The sequence below is a fragment of the Leguminivora glycinivorella genome, chromosome 2 (genome assembly GCF_023078275.1).
Source record: "Leguminivora glycinivorella isolate SPB_JAAS2020 chromosome 2, LegGlyc_1.1, whole genome shotgun sequence".
Classification (NCBI taxonomy): Eukaryota; Metazoa; Arthropoda; class Insecta; order Lepidoptera; family Tortricidae; genus Leguminivora; species Leguminivora glycinivorella.
This window is the reverse complement of record NC_062972.1, coordinates 33,358,025-33,375,361: the sequence shown is the minus strand read 5'-3', so window position 1 is coordinate 33,375,361 and position 17,337 is coordinate 33,358,025. Positions and strand designations below refer to the sequence as shown.

The following is a 17,337-nucleotide window of genomic DNA, read 5'->3' as shown; positions in this document are numbered from 1 at the left end:
AACATAATAAGCCTTTATTTCCTTAACTTACAAAAAAAATAACATTTTTATATGTAGTTATTTTAGGTATATAAGTTTTATTTAAGCTAAGGCCCCATGGGTATAGGCCTCATCCAATAATTGCCAGGTTTTTCGGTCTCCTGCCACTGTTTTCCGATCCGGTCCTGCTGTTCTTTCTATATCGTCAGCCCACCTCTGCCCCTGTAGTTGGGCAAGTTTTGGGCGACCTCTGCTCCTGTAGTTGATTGGGCCCGACCATGTAGAAACTTTCTTTGTCCACTTTTCTCTTGATGCTCGTGCCACATGTCATTAATAATTAATTACCTATGCCTTTTCTTCTGTCAACATCTTCTCTTTTTCTTTACATCGTGTTAAATACCCTCTGCTGGAGTGTGGGGCTCGAATCATATTTCTCCATTTACTCAAGGTCTGTCTTGGGCAGTTTGGGTAACCTTCTCTTTACCTAACCTTTTTTTTAGGAGGGCAAAAATGCATTACGCATACCACTCGGGTACGGGGATGCACCCGAGTGGTTATGTGGGACTCCTTGAAACCCAGTCTACCCACTGCCACACGGCAACAACCCCCCCGTCTTACCTCGATGCTGTTTTGGAGGACATGGGAAATACAGGTGTACGTACACTACCATGCCCCCCAGCAAACGGCTATTAAGCTCCTTCAGACAAATCAACCGCCAGTAAAGGGGCATCCGAGTATGCCCCTCACCACTCTTCCGTAACTTTCTCTGTCAACGTGCATATATTTGTTTAAGTTTGTTATACATATTGTTGATAAATACCCATTTATTTCTTTCATAAAACAACTTCGCCTTAACAAATCATGCTTTAGTAAGCTTCCTCATAACCAACACAATAGCAATTATTATTTAAAATGGGGCTCTCTCTTTTACAAGTAGAGTTCAATTTGCACTGAAATGCTCTGGCAATATTGCAGAATTGATAATCGAAATGAAGATACAAACAAATGCAATAAAGGCATTCACGCTTTTATGTGCATGTACAGTCAAAACTATTATGTATATTATACATTTAATTTGTGGCAAATAAAAATTTTAATATATCAGTGGCTGATCTTTAAGTCTTCTGAAATAAAGTGAAAGTGTTCGTCAATGCTCTCCAACTTTCCGCAAACCGCTCTAACGATTTCGCTGTGTTATTTGGGAGTTTTCGGTGGTGAAAAATCGATCTAGCGTAGCCTTAGATACCGGAAAACGCGTTTTATGCGTTTTTCTTTCGCGTTAGTACCTAAACGCAAAATATAGTGGTTAATTTCGCCGACCGCGCATCGGCTGGGCGTAGCTCAGTCGTAAGAGGTCGGTCTAATGTTCGCAAGCACATCACATAGAAATAAAGTTTTTGTTTTTTTTGTATTTATAATAAAAAAAATATCTAAAGACTATACTTGACTATAATAGAATAGAACCGAGCAAAGCTCGGTCGCCCAGATATTGAATTATAAAATACCATCCTGGTCTTGGTACCTTCATAAAATATCAACTGAAGCTGGAACTAAAGATGTTGCCTGCCTTTTACACTCAACATCTCCAGCATTTCCTGAGAATGCCTCATACAGAGGCGAAACATATTATTTGTGTCAAATTTTGTATTATGTATCATATATCCCATATCCTACAATCGAATTCTACGATACGACATTCTACGGTGGGAAAGAGAGTGGTAAAATTCTTTTGAACGCTTTACCTTACACGCCAATACCTGTACTACCTTTAGAGTTGATAGTTGTTCCTTTTCTTTTCCCGTTGCCGACTGTACATTCCTTATCCCGTCGGCCCTTTCTTTATATGTAATGACAGGTTATTCTCGTGAGTGATCGCGGATCGTTAACGACAAACAACACGTTTTAATTCCACGACGCCATACTTGGGGGTCTTTAATATTTAATGTGATTGGTGCTACAATTTCTTAGTCTTGCGTTTTGAGAACTACCTATACGAATCAGCTTTTAAAATGCTTGGAACTGAATTAGATATCATGAAGAACCTACCTACATACAGCAACTGAATCGCTGCCACAAATCTTTGAACTCTTGGCTACAAGACCAAAATGCCTGAACAATTGTAACGTTGTTTGCGCTCTGTGGAGAAAGATATTCAATTCTGTCTATCGCTCTTTCATAATACATAATAATAATGTTACATTTTTATATTGTATTAAATAAATTGAACAATGACACAGACACACAGAGACACAGACAGTTGTGTATCATTCGCCACAGAACATGTTTTTAATTCTTCTTCTTCTTCGTGGAAACCTCATGACTGAGGGTCGTGACCACCATAAGTCGCTATACGTTGCAGTGCTCTCCACTCAGGCCGATCTTTTGCCTTCCTAAAGGATCCCTGGAGCCCAACGCGCGTGACCTTCTTTATTGTGTTGAACCAGCGCGGCATGTTTTTAATTAGCACACCGGCGTTTATTATCAACTGTCACAAAAATTGACCCTAAAAATTGACAAAACAAAACCTAGAACTTTCCAATCAGAACATTCGCAATTTTGGAATCTCTTTCGTTCATTGCTACCCCGGGTAGATAAAGTAGATGCTGTGTAAAGAAAATAAAAGCAGTTCAGAATAACCATATATTTTGTATAAAACTTTAGTCCTGATAGTCGGAGTCGTCGGCCCCACTTTCAGAAGACTGGGACTCGGTTTGGTTGTAGCCCCACGCCTCTACCTCGAAACTGTACTGGCTTTTGAACTTCATTAAAGGAATATTCACCTGCAATCAATATTAAAAAAGTAAGTGTACCTCAGTGGCGGCTGCTGAAAATTTCTGCTAGGCAACACTAAAGCAAAAAGAAACCTTTTACATTAGGTACTTTACTAGTTCAAGATAGAAAGGCGTGGAAGGATCTTGTGGAGGCCCTATGCACCTATGGGGTGCCTTAGGACATACAACAACAACAACTTTACTAGTAATCAATTTTAGGCAAGCCGGCGGGAATCGGCTTGTATGGACCAGCCGCTGCTGGTGTACCTAAGCCACTCATATTGGGCGCGCAGCGAGACAATTGAAGCTCATACAAATGTCCTGAGTCGACGCTGCGTAGGGTGGACGTGGACTAGTTCACCCCGCTGCACGCCCCGCCAACGCTGCATTAGTAAAACGTGGTGTGAACTAAGTGAGATCGCCGGTGGCTGAGATATAAGTCATCAAGTCAGTGTTCAAACAGAATAGTAGTAGGGTGTCAAAAAGTAATGACCGAAGGCCGAACTTCGCGTAGAGCTGGAAGCCAGAAGCATTCAGATGGTCAGTCTTCTATGACAGGCTGTGTCTGACTCTGCATACAGTACATTATCAAGTATATTTCTGTAGGTAAGAACACGCTTCGCGCTCCTGAATTTCAGGCTGTGCCCGATCCTACAGGGTCAAAATGCATAGCTGAATGTAATAACAATGAATATCAGGCTGCGCCCGACTTTACAGGCTCAAGTCACGGAGTCTAGCCTCCGCGAGCATTCATGGCTGATGACGGGTCTCCTAAATGACTCGAAACTAACGTGAGTACCTACAGCTGTTTATTTAAATATGGTCAAGTGGATTGCTAATTTGTGAGAGCGCGTGTTTTCTGAGAACCTTACCGAGACCTCAGGGGAGTCTAAATCGTTGACCTTGGGATTACCGATTTGAAACGGCATGCCGACCTTCACGCAGATAATGATTGCTTCCCTGGGACACACGATCTGAAAACGAATACAAGAAATCACAAATTGTTTTATTTAAATGACTATATATTATTTCCCCTTTCTTCCCGTGGGTGTCGTAGAAGGCGACTATGGGATATGGGTTAAATTGTGGCGTAGGCGAGAGGCTGGCAACCTGTCACTGCAATGTCACAGTTTCGTTTTCTTTTAACCCCTTATTTGCCAAGAGTGGCACTGAAGCTTTAGTAGTTTCATGTGTTCTGCCTACCCCTTTATGGGATACAGGCGTGATTGTATGTATGTTGTATGTGTATGTGTGTATATATTATTTTATTAGGCTCCATAACTCCATTTCGCTCCACCCTGATTGGTTGCTTGGGCCGGCGTTGTGACCGTTGACAATGCAATGGGTTTGACCCTAAAGATTTCTAAAGCTGTGTCGTAACATCAAACGCCAGAATGCCACACTACCATTGATACATCTAGGAAAGATCTGCCTCTACTTGAAGCCACATTCAACTTTAGTTTCTTATCTCTAAATGATAATTGACCCTGAAGACATCGTATGTCACCTGTCTTCTAGTCATCAGTATACTCGAAGCCATTTCACTTAGGCTCCCAGCGTTTGTACCAGTTTCTTATCTCTAAATGATAGTTAATCCTGGACAGCAAAATGGCCTAGGTTGTCTGGAAGAGATCGCTCTTTAGCGATAAGACCGCCTCTTGTTTTACCTCCTCCTCCTCCTTTACCTAAGTTGTTGTTTATACTTACTATGTTGTTTCCTATATTGAGGTGTGTGTGCATTTGTATTGTATTGTAGCCTTGAGCTCCTTAACTCCTGACCCTTTAGCACAACTTGCCTTGTATGGACTCGCGCACGAGAAGGCAAGTTGTGCTAGAGGGGCGTAAAACCTGAAGGTGTCTAAAGCCGCACCCCTTTCATCGTAATATCGCACGCCATCTGTATGTCTAGGCACTAGTGATGTATCTATTTGTGATCTACTTATACTTGAAGCCACGTCACTAAGATTTACCAGCTTTTGTTTCAGTTTTTTACCTCTAAATGATAGTTAACCCTGGACATCGAAATAGGCTTGACCCTGAAGATTTCGTGGTAAAACCTGAAGATGTCTAAAGCAGCATCTCCCCTGTCGTAACATCGCACGCCGCCCATCCACCAATGGCCGACCCACGCGTGACCGACCTGATCATAGGGAGATGCGCGGGGCATCACGAACCCTGGAATTGAAGAGTTTTATTAAGCAACTCGCTAAGGCCATTTCTCAAAATTTTGGCACCGACAGGTGAAAGATTTGTGTTTTTTTAAATGTCGCATTTTTAAATTTTTTTTTGTAGGTATCGTTTGAATGCGTCTCAAACATTTCAAAAATGTCAAAGGCACCGATATCAATTAATTATTTTAGAAGTTATGATCGATTAAAATTCAGGTGAACGACATCATGATCAGGTGAAGGATAAATATACACAGGTTATCGACAACAGCAGCAGGTTAACGACAAATTGGTACAAATTTGTATGACACATTTGACAAGTTAACGACAAGCGTCGCTAACCTGCGTCCGTAGTCGATCACCTGTAGTTAGGTGGTCATTCACCTGATATGGACGTCATTCACCTGCCCATCAGAATTATAATAGTTTTTAACCGCCTCCCAAATCTCAAGGAAGGGGGTTCTCAATTCGTCAGTATTTTATTATTATTATTATTTTTTATGTTTGTTACTCGATATCTCCGTCGTTACTGGACCGATTTTGAATATTTTGTTTTTATTGAATGTATATTTTATATTTATAAAAATTAATATTTATTATGCACGTCAAAAAAACACCATAACTATATATATATATCGACTATTCAGGCCCATATGTACATATATACAGATTGGTCCCATTTTTATCAGAACCCAGTTCTGATGGGCTTCTGAAAAGGGAAATCTCCTCAAATCTTAAAGGCTATACTATATAGGCTATATAATGATTTTTATTTTTTTATACATTTTAATTTTTTTTTCTTTCACCATTTTTACAGATTATCACGAAAATTGAGGATATATATTGGAAACAAAATTACGTTAGTATTAAAGAAGAATATAACTCCTTTTTTTTTTATAAAAAAATTGATTAGTTAAAATAATCAAATAAAAATTGGCCGAACCCTCAAATTGCCGAGGGTGCTGCTTAATTGGTGTATTTAAAGCTACAAGTGACATACCTCACATTGAAGGCAATATAAGGGCCATTAATATTTTATACCCGACCTTTAAATAAAATTGTAATATAATAGCTACTCTGAAGTATAATGAAGTGACTTCACTTCAAGCAAGCACTTGCTTACTGACATGGTATTTAGACTATAATTAAGATTTCATTTTTTAAAGGGGGCAAAAACAAATGAAAAAATTAAAATATGTAAATAAATCACAAAAGAGTTACTTTTAATTATAAAAATATAAGGATACTCATATTCTAGATTATGTTTTAATACCCATTATCATTACTTATTGATCCGATTGATCGCCCCTCGTAATGGTTCATCTGGCTTAATGACAAGTGATCGACGTGTCGGTTTCCTGTCACTGAGTCGTTCACCTGGCTTTATCGCACAGGTGAAGGACACACACCGCAAAAAAGCAACAATCCTTTGAGAAATGCAGCCGAAACCGATATAACAGTAATACTTTTCTCATTTAACGCACAAAACAAATATTGAAGGTGTAAAAAAGTATTATTACGATTGGTAAATTTATCATTATTGTCGTCACCCTGTCCCAAAATGTCGTTCACTTGCCTATTTTAGCCAGGTGAACGATGCACAGGTGACCGACAAAATGCCAGTTATTTCGCCAAAACTCAAAAAGTATTTGCCGAACGAACTAAATATTTAGGTGCCTAAAACTGAGCTACAAAATACGAAACATATGTGACAGTTAATGCAGTATCTCAAACAATAACGAAATTATGATTGACAGAATAACGACTACTTACCCGTTACAAACTCCCGTTCGAGGTAATTAAAATTTTCTATTTTCTAATCAAGGCGTAGTGAGCACGTGCCGTTGCTTGCAGGTGATGGCCGATACTGGCGGCTGCGATTCATGCGGGGTGGGGTGGCAGAGGTGGAGTAGGGATCGCACAGTGCTTGCGAGTTTGTCTCGACAGGTCAACGACAAAAACGGCCGTGGACAAACTTTAAAGCCAAATAACTTGGAACATAAGTGTAATATTATTATCAGATAGTCTAGTTTTAAAAGTTAAGGATATATGCAAATAAAATACAGCAATAAAGGTAAGTAAAGTTAATAATTTGTGTACTTTTAACAACTCGAAACATGAGTACTCCGCGTTGGGACACGGAAGGTGAACGACAAAACTTAGTTACAATTATTATTTATTTCATTAATATAAAATAAATCGATTTCAAAGCATCAGGCCTCTATGTAAAAACTGTCTTTTAATATGTATTGATAATTTATTTATGAAGATATTGTATACTAAAAAAAAAGTTCTAACATAAACGTACTGACAGGTGGGGGTGGCAAAATTTTGAGAAATGACCCTAAGCATTGATTCAGTGAAAGGAACTGGAGATATTTGCTCTTAACCTTATTTATTTCACAGGCTTAAGCCACTTAAGCCATCTAAGGGATCATCCATAAATTACATCACACGTTAAGGGGGAGGGAGGGGGTCGACGAAGTGTGACAATGTGTGACAAGGGGGAGGGAGGGGTCCTAAATTTCGTGACGTCACATTTCAAAATCTATCATAATCTAAGGGTTAAAACACGAACTATAAACTTTCTTTATGAAAACCTCATAAACATACATATATGTAATATATACAAATACAGAATGTTCGGTAACCGGATGAAAAGCCAAGAGTAGGCGATAGTCTAGGCCATTTAGAACATTCTTATGTCTTGGACAAAATTTGATTCGTCGTTTTTAGGATTTTTTTTAAACTTCTCGGTATATACTCCAAAATTTCAGACTAAATCGATAAGCGTACTCTTGTTACTGTAGATAGTTGTTTTGGTTTTATTTCGTATTGTAAAATGTCTATCGTATACCATAAAATAAATTAGACATATCTGTGTCTAAAGAAAATTAAACTACAGCAATTTGAAAATTGAATAACATAAAAAAATTATTTGAGCGATTACTTTCTTAGGTCGAAATAAAACTAAAATTTGTCTAAGCCATGTATAGCTAAAAATGTTGTAAATGGCCTAGAATATCACCTATTCTCGACTTTGCATCTGGTTATAAATATAAGATACCAATTATTTTGTCGACCGATTCAGAATGTGGAATCTTGAGCGTTGCGGGGGTTTCAAGGCACGTAGGTTAAATAAATTTGTCACTCACACACCAACACATGGAAAATATTAACTGCAAAACCATCAAATGTAGTTTGATTCATATTTTTTTTAACATTTAAGAGTCAAAATCATCATTTAAACGTTTATTCTACCAGCCACAGCTAGTTGTGGACATAAAGTTAAAATTTCTATGAAATTACTTTGCACTCTTGTAGATAAAATGAAACTTTGTCATTCATTTTTGAATTGATTGATTGATTTCTACCCGCTGTTTTCATTCAATAATGTCTACGTGTAAATTTGAAAAATATGTGACGTCACACTATGGAGGGGGGAGTCTAACAAATGTGACCAGCTGTGACAAGGAGGGGGGAGGAGTCAAAAATCACGATTTTTAGTGTGACGTAATTTATGGATGATCCCTAAGCCATCTTCGGGAATACTCCACTGCAACCTCCAAGTTAATAACACAGGACAGGTTCATAATCAGATCCGATGATATCATAAACCAAACTGATTGGACCTCCCATTGCATGAGTTCACTCATATTGATATAGGTATTCCCTGATTATTATATCCCTATAATTATTAACCCTTAAAGCTTTCCTGTCACTTTTTTAGTACAGTCACTTAATGTGACCTAGAGTTTAAACACTAAGTGCTAGCTAGAAAAGGCTATACGTTCATGAAAGTGGAAGAAAAACACTACGTCTTTGAGCTTATAGCATGACTAGGCAACATTCGGTTTATGCGCAAGCGACAGTTGAAATTTCGAATTTTCGGAATATGCGGCGAAGTGCATTTGTGACGTCATAAAATATAAACTAATTCATCCAGGTGTACTTTTTCTGTTGATTTTGTTACTAGACGAGTTAAACTTCAGTTTCGTGTATAAAGTTGATGCAATAATTTATTTTTTCATATTCAGAAATTGTGAAATATTTCGTGTCACAATTTTGTGACATTGCCGATATTACTGGTAACCAAGTAACCATCTAGCATGTCCTAAAAAACGGACAGTGCCGACTTATGGGCAATCAAAATAGTGACAGAAAACGGACATTGCCATAAATGGGTTAAACAGGTTTTTTATTAAATTCTTAATTGTTTTTATAATTACTGGGCCTAAATACAAACTATGCTTTAATACTAAATTTACATAACGTGGGTTTTCATTCCCATATAACCATAATCGGTCGCCGTTCCTACGCAAATCCTCCTATTTTGTGTACACACAGGTCTTCGGGTCTCAATGCTTAGTCGCAGTACGGTCGACGTTTAGTCGCGGCGACCCAAATGGGGACGATTGGTAACAGGCACAAATGGTCACAGAAGTGACAGAAGTGTGCACTACGCGTGCACACATTGTTACCGTTTGGCGACTACTTTCCCAAAATCATTCGTTCATTTCATTCTTTTCAAATGGCGACTGTCAGAGACGTCAAAGTAAAAAAGAAATAAAATCATTTGACATTAAAATGTAATGGCGTAAGAATTTGTTAAAGATAAATATTGTTTGCATTTGTAATATAATGTGGGCTAATTACCATGGCCAATTAAATTGCTCGAGTGATTTCATAAAATAAGTCTAAATTTATCAACGCGCCATCAATTTACCTCAGTTTAACCAGTAATAATATTATTGACTACTCGGTGTTTGCGTGTTATGTATATTTATTGGTGAAGTTTTAGTGCTCCGGTGCATATACTATACTGAAATAATAAAAATAATGCCTAGAAAACCAATAAAGTTGTTAAAATATTGATTAAGACGGTAATATTCCATGTAAAAAACAGTCGCCAAACGGTCGTCAAACGGTCGCAAAATGGTCGCAGCGTACACGCGTGACCGAAAGCAGTGAATATTTATTGGATTTTCAAAATGGCTAATGTATTCATTTTTTCCAGGTATCCTCAAACTTTATAAACAATTAAATATGCCGTCGTACTCAGTTGTCCTCACTAAAGAAGATTAAAAAAAAATTGTAACGTGCGTACCGAGCTGCTGGGTTGTAAAGGATCGGGGATCATATTATTATGGTCTTCTATAGAGCAACTAGTATTTTGCGGCATTTCACAATTGACACTTGACTTGTTGAAGTAGTCGTCATTAATATTACTAGCAACATTAATTTCAGCGTTCTGTACTTCTTTTGTCAAGATTTTTGTATATATAAGTGTCCACAAATTTGTAATGTTAAAGAGACATAAATAAAACGTAGTAGAGTAAATAATGTGTTTTTTTTGTAACCCAAACAAAATACTTGTAGATACGAGTGCGGAAAAGAGGAAAATCGATACAAGTAGCGATAAATTAATACACGAACGAAGGGAGTGTTTTAAATCGACACGAGTTGTGAATGTCCTTTTCGCACGTGTATCGTACGACGATTTTCAGTAGGTACCTAAATCTAAGCTAAGAGTTTCGACCAGACAAGAAATGAATCATTGCTTGATTTGCTCGCACTACTGCGTTAAAAAAAGCAGCATCTGTACTGAAAAAAACTATCATTGCGCAACAGAAATTCTATTAATATCACAGTAAATACTCTATTTCATTTGATTCCTACTTTTATTGTGTAAAGCAACACTACACTTCATTTTTATCAATAAGAATTTAAAATTATATATTTAATACATTAAGTAACTATAAAGTGCTTATCTATTTGTATAATCATTCTGCACTTTTCTTAACTTTCCCACATTTCTATAAAATGTCGAAGAGTGCTTAAATGGTCGTCGTTGTATATTATTATTTAATTCGCTCATATTTAAATGATTCAAAGCAACCAGTCCACAACTTCACAAGACAGTTTGAGAAACCTTCGTATTTCAGATTGTCATTTGCGGATACAGTGGTTTAGGAGCAGTTCGGTAATCAGACCTACACATGTGTGTACAAATTCTGTCAATGTCACTGTCAGAAACCGTTCTGACAGTGACAATGACAGCCACAAATTCGTCCACATGTTGTTACCGTTATGTGTGCAAACGTCGACTAATAAAGTGTCGTTAAAAGTCATTCTGACAGTGACATTGACAGCCACAAATTCGTACACATTTTGTTACCGTAACGAGTGCACACGACGACTACATTTTGTTATTGTATCAATACGGTCGCATTGTTTGCACGACGTTACCACGCGTTATGTCACATTTGACAGTTAGTTACTGATTTGAAGATTTTGCGACTGAAATGGTTGTATGGGTTAGCAAATGCAAAATCCGCCTTTAAATAGCAGTATAAACAATTTTCACTCATGAAACCTCTTCAAGCTGATGAAAAAGATATTATGATCCTTTAGGTCTTTAAAATGCTGGATGACTCACCACAAAATTCAGAACAGACTTAAAAAAGTTAAGTTTCTTATGTGTAGAGACAAAGGAAATCATTTATATTCTGGCAAAACTTTCTATACCTAATGTCAAACACCAAGGACCAAGAGTCTGCAGTCATGGAGTATGTTATGGAGATACGCAATAAAATTATATATCAGCTTCTATTTCTGGCTAAGGATAATCAATATGATCCCACTATGTTGCCAGATGCCAATATGATCAAGAAATATGTAATTTTTAATGTGAAAGTTAACTTTTCCTGTGCTCAGAATTCAGTCGTCAATCTAATAAAGAAACAAGAAAGTCAAGACTGTGAGACCACAATGAATGGTTTGAATATTTACGTATTTAGTCTTAATACTTACAATAATTGTAATTTATAACTAGCCGTAGCTTAGAAACTTACAGATTTATTAAATATTTTTGAATGTGGGTAGTTTTACACGTTACAATTGGGACAGACGTGAAAGCATAATTTCTTGTTCAGACAGATGTTGTACAGAGTTCGAAACGAGATTATTTTTAATTCCGTATACCTACCGATATACATAATATGTCTTAAATGTGAATTACTATATTACTATCGGCATAACAGCGTAAAAATAATTATGTTTTAGTTAACATTTTCATAAAAGGTGGCATTTTGAATCACCAAATAAAAAACGTGTATTTCAGGAAGGGAAGGTACGTATTAACTACCTACCTTACTTTTTCAATAGTTATAATATTGAAACTCATTTGTAAGTAAACTAAACGAGAAGAATAATGCTCTGGTCCATAGAAATTATAAATTAGATAAGAACATTGGGGTTTAGGCTAAGAGATAAATATGTTTTGATTGTATACCATAATAACATTTATATACTTAATAGTTTTTTGGATTGTCATGTGTCTTTTTTAATCTTCTGATGATTGTTTAAGTGTTTTTAATTATTTAGTAGTGTGTTATTTTAATAATTTAAGGTTTTTTCACTTTATAATACGTAATTTAATTTTTGTTCTTGGACACCTTATGACGGCGTTGTCCGTTTTTTAAGACTACCTTTGGGGCCATCACTCAGTGGGATTCCTGGCAATGTCCGTTTTAACGGACGTCCTGAAAATCCTACTTTCAAAATACTTTCATTTATTTTTTCTGAAAAATGGTTCGTTTTGACCCATAACTATACCTAAAAACATGCAAAAAGATACATGGTTACATTACTTCATGTCTTGCCGTGTTAAGGGTTAAACTCAATATCAATGTATTTCAATTTTAGTTTTGCCTCTTAAAATCCAAAGGTATGTTCATAAATCATTATACTTGGCAAATGGCAAGTAGATCTGCTCAATTTACTAAATTAAATTCTATCATCCAGCTAAGAGGTACTACCACCACTCTTGAGGCTCATGAACTCACCAAACGGATCGTCCTTAGAGAAAGCTCCCAGGGGTTTTCCAGTGATGGCGGCTGTTATCCAGGGGACGTACGGGTAGAGCACGGTGTGGCGAGGGGGAGCTGGCGGTCGGTGGGACCGCAGAGGATCAGGGCAAGGTGTCCCACCTGGGAAACAGGTCAACTGAATATTCCAAACAGCACTTTTTTAACTAAATCCTCTCTTCTAACAAGCTCGCTGTCTTCTAGTCTTTACTGATATCAGCTAGTACTTAGTGCCTTGTGGTTTTGGCTTCGCAGATAGGGCTGGGTGAGTTGAAAAACCGGTACACCCTCGAATCATCTGACGTGAATTGGCTAGTGACGTAATCTTGTGTCAGAGACATCAGAAATTCTCCTTGCGTAGCAGAGCCAGTTATATAATATCTCACCACGTGCAAGTGCCACAAAAGACCAGTGTCCATTGTGTTCGTGAACCAGGGCGCCAGAATGGAACCCACAGCCAGTCGTACAATGAGCTCCCTCTGTCTCGTTCTAACATTAGTATATCTCACCATGTGCGAGAGCGACAACAGACCAATGTCCAGTGTGTTTGTGAACTAGGCTCGGGGCGCACGAGCAGTACCCACAGCCAGTCGTACAATGTACTCCTTCTGTCTCGTTCTAACATTAGTATGTCTCACCATGTGCGAGAGAGACAACAGACCAGTGTCCAGTGTGCTCGTGAACTAGGCTCGGGGCGCCAGAGCGGAACCCACAACCAGTCGTGCAGGCAATGCGTTCCTTCTTCAGGTGGGTGTTGTTCTGAAATCAAAAGTACGCGTAATTATCTTCAGAGTATTAAAGTACGCGTAAATATTAATCTTCAGAGTATTTATTTAATCCATGGCAGCACTTTTAACGAATACCGCCCGTACAAACGCATAACATTTTGTGTGTTGTAAGTTTTTTCAGCGTGTAAAGAAGGCGATTGTTTTTCTGTTCATAATTCTAGACAATGCCTTGAGAGAGAACCCAATACTCTAGCGTTTGTACGGGACAACGGTAAACTATTTATTTTCATGGAATGCTCCTACTGACTCCAATTATTGACCCCAGGAAGGTCATGATTGCCATGACCATCACACCACCAGTGGAGCAATGGCAGTAAACACTAAAAACCAAGAAAGAAAGTTGATAACCATACTTCTGGCAAGTCGTATATGTAGCAGAGCTCGCGTGGCAGCAAGCTGATTCTCATCACTTCTTTCTCTTCCTCTACAAAATCTCGGGGGACATCTGCAATTAATATTTGTATTAGAAATCCACAAGGGATCAAGATAATTTATCACATCAAAAATATTTTCATGTAACAAAATGTTGCTAAGATAAGTCCATGGAGCTGGTCTATCAAAAAGTCATCAGACCTCATGCAGTGCCATGCCAAGCGTCTAAGAATTGGCAACTTATGTAAAATAAGAAAATATCAAATTAAATGGCTAGGTAACCCACTTACCGCTGGCAAAGTCAATGTGGTAAAGCCTTTCTTCCATCTGCTTGCCAGTGCTACGCTCGAGAAAGTTCCTGAAGGGCAGGCACACTGGCAGCACGTATCCTGCAAAAATATCCTTAAGTAGTTTCTTGTTCAGCTCTTTTGCATCATCATCATCATTATTTTACTCGGTATCTTTACAGTTGATATTTGCAGCAATTAAAAAGCAGGTAAGTTATATGGAAGTGATAATCTACAACCTGCATCTACACTGACTGTACATGCCAATGACTGATTGAATTTACTTGGATCATCTACAGTTAGTACCTTTTTAGAGAAAGGATTCGAAATGGAGGCAGCCATGTCAAATAGTAAAAGAAGATCTATAGAGTAACGCCGAAGTAGGGTTTCGTGGAATCTTACTGGATTTAACAGTGGTGATAAGCTTCAATAGCGCCACGCTACTTCTGGCCCCAAAGTGCTTAAACTCCGGATGGATCAGCACATCAGCTACAGGCATCAGCAGGATGGCTGGTTCGCACTCTGCCTTCATGTTAGCGAGGGCTTCGACTGTTGTCTCGCATTCTACTTCATCTCGCTCGTAGTCACCGAAGATCACGTTTCCTCTGCAAGAGGAAAGAGGGGTGTAGCTTTCAGACATGCTGGGACAGGGAAAATGTTTAGATAGAACAAAATTAATGAACGAGACCCTTTCAAGTAATGTTTGTAAGTAGCTATTTAGGAATACTACATAATACTCTTGTTGTCACCATTACAATATCTAATTCTAACGGGATATGTCACAAAAAAGGAAAGTGCAGAAGAAGTAGAAGAAGAAGGAATGTTATAATGTAAAGGTCAGGGCACTGCAGCAAGCACCATGATGTAGGCACACTTGATCTTATTTTCTGGTAATCACAAGCATAAATGGTTGAAGCTTGTCAACTTACAAAGCATATCCATGAGGAACAACGGCAGCATCCACTGCAGTGCTTAACACAAACTGCCGACTGATTAGGACCACACGGGGCACCCTGAAGTAGTGAGGAGTTCCGTTCTTGACTGTGGAATAAGAAACCAGATAAAACAACTTCACTTCGTAAACTGAATAGATGTCATAAATTAAAGAAGTAACGAAGACCTCCACTGAAATCGGATTGAAAACGACCTTTTTAAAGCTAAAAACTCCACACAACAAAGCCACTGTGTCACATCGTAACCGGTCCCAATTTGTCCGTTAATTATGCCATCCTAGAAGAACTATCCTTCTTTGACCAAGCACAATCGACATCAAGTACTTACACCTTTTCTTTTATCTTGGGTTAACAGAACTCCAGTTAACCGATTTGTAAGAGGTATATTGGCATGTGTGATGGCGTACCATGTATATACTGCAGGGCGCCCAACCAAGAGTATTGCAGCTCTGTGACCTGCCCTTCTTCGGGGTCATAGCTCGGGTCGTCGTGGCAGTCGAAGAACTGACTCCACACGGAACCTGAGAAACAATATAAACTTGAATCCTGTTCCCACGAAATAGAATTCTGTTCTGGGTACGTAGCCGAATGGTACAAACGCTCACGAAATTAAAAGCTCGTAGATATCTATCTCTATCGCTCGTGTGTATTGGAGAGCCAGACTACCTTTTGCGGCGTTTCGTTTTCATTTCCCACCTCACCTCCCAAAAAGGTTTGACCACCGTGGAATAAACTGTCGCCGGCGTACCCTGCGGTATTTCCAGTCCGATACGACCTTCAAGCCATCAAGAAAAGAGCGTACCCATCTTTAATGGCCGGCAAAGCACCTTCAACCCTTCTGGTGTTTCGGGTGTCCAGGGGCGGTCCACGAGCAGACAGGTCGCCTGTCTGTCTGTGTGTGTGTCTATCTGTGGCATCATAGCTCCCGAACGGAAGAACCGATTTGGATTTAGTTTTTTTTAAGCTGAATTAGTCGGGAATCGGGATGGAAATCGGTCGGTGTTTTTAAAATTTTAATTTTGTACAGTGGTTAAGAACAATAACGTTAAATTAGGACTTACCCCAAAGAATACCTAAAGCCACCAACCGCCACATCAGCCTAAGATCGCAACTGTCTCTTTGCAACAAATGACGTGAAAACTGAAGAAAGTGACCATGTTTGTTGTTTTCCGAACCTCAGATTGCTCGAGCGGCTATTGGTAAACACTAATACCAGGTATCTGACGTCGCGTGAATCTTCTTTTTCTGACGTATCTGGCGTTGGTGCATTCATATGAATGTATCGAAAAGAATACTCTTCATCTTATGACAAACAAAACAATATACTTATGTACAAGGCCATCCTTGTACATATAGCCTTGATGAATCCATATCCAACTACATAATTATGTACCGTAATTTGGGGTAAGTACGGCACGATAAACATTTGCGCCTATATTTTTGAGACGCTTTTTACTATGGACAGACTTTCATTACAATTATAGTATGTATCTTTAGGTACGTATTTAAATAAATCTAAACAAAATCTACCCTCAAAAGGCTTCTTATGTCAGTAGTTAAAGACAGGAATCTACCTTCTTGCTTTGCCAAACTAAAAACTAAAAACTGTTACGTTTCTTGGCTAGGTTCTTCAAGAAAAACAACATTACCCTAGTACTCGAATAGCTGCACATGTGGTTTTCAAGTGGCAGTATTAGTTCATTACGTTTTACGTCTACGTTTCCTTCACTCAACTCTGCTCTATATGGCTACAACAAAACGCGCAGTGTCATTAACATTATCCTTGGTTCTTCTAACTGCACCATTCTAAACTTGATAATCGTGCCAAATGGTTTGGCCAGACCGCCATTAAAAGAAAGAAGAAGAAGAAGAAAATTAAAGACCGGTCGCTCATGGATCCGCTTGATTTTTGTATTTATCCGATAAATGTTGTAAGTACCCGAACAAATTATTTGTTTAATTTCCTACCTAAATTCAAATTCAAAATATCTTTATTCATGTAGGTAGGCCTAATTACAAGCTCTTATGAATAGTTAATTACATATATATTATGATCTTAATCTAACCTAATTATCAGAGCAATTTATTGTTGTAATTATTGTTCATAATTATATTGAGTCTATAATATACAATTTCATATAAGTAAAAATA

At 38.2% G+C, this 17,337-nt stretch overlaps 1 protein-coding gene across 1 annotated transcript; it reads right to left on the bottom strand.

The window, feature by feature from the left end:
* Positions 1-2,636: 2,636 nt before the first annotated feature.
* On the bottom strand, positions 2,637-15,992 carry LOC125239527. Its single transcript, XM_048147145.1, has 11 exons — positions 15,989-15,992; positions 15,594-15,707; positions 15,163-15,274; positions 14,636-14,838; positions 14,237-14,335; positions 13,928-14,019; positions 13,425-13,545; positions 12,766-12,909; positions 4,744-4,925; positions 3,623-3,724; positions 2,637-2,759 (listed from the first exon to the last, which is right to left on the bottom strand). The coding sequence occupies exons 1-11, from the start codon at positions 15,990-15,992 to the stop codon at positions 2,637-2,639; spliced, it is 1,296 nt and encodes a 431-aa protein (XP_048003102.1).
* Between the last annotated feature and the right edge of the window lie 1,345 nt (positions 15,993-17,337).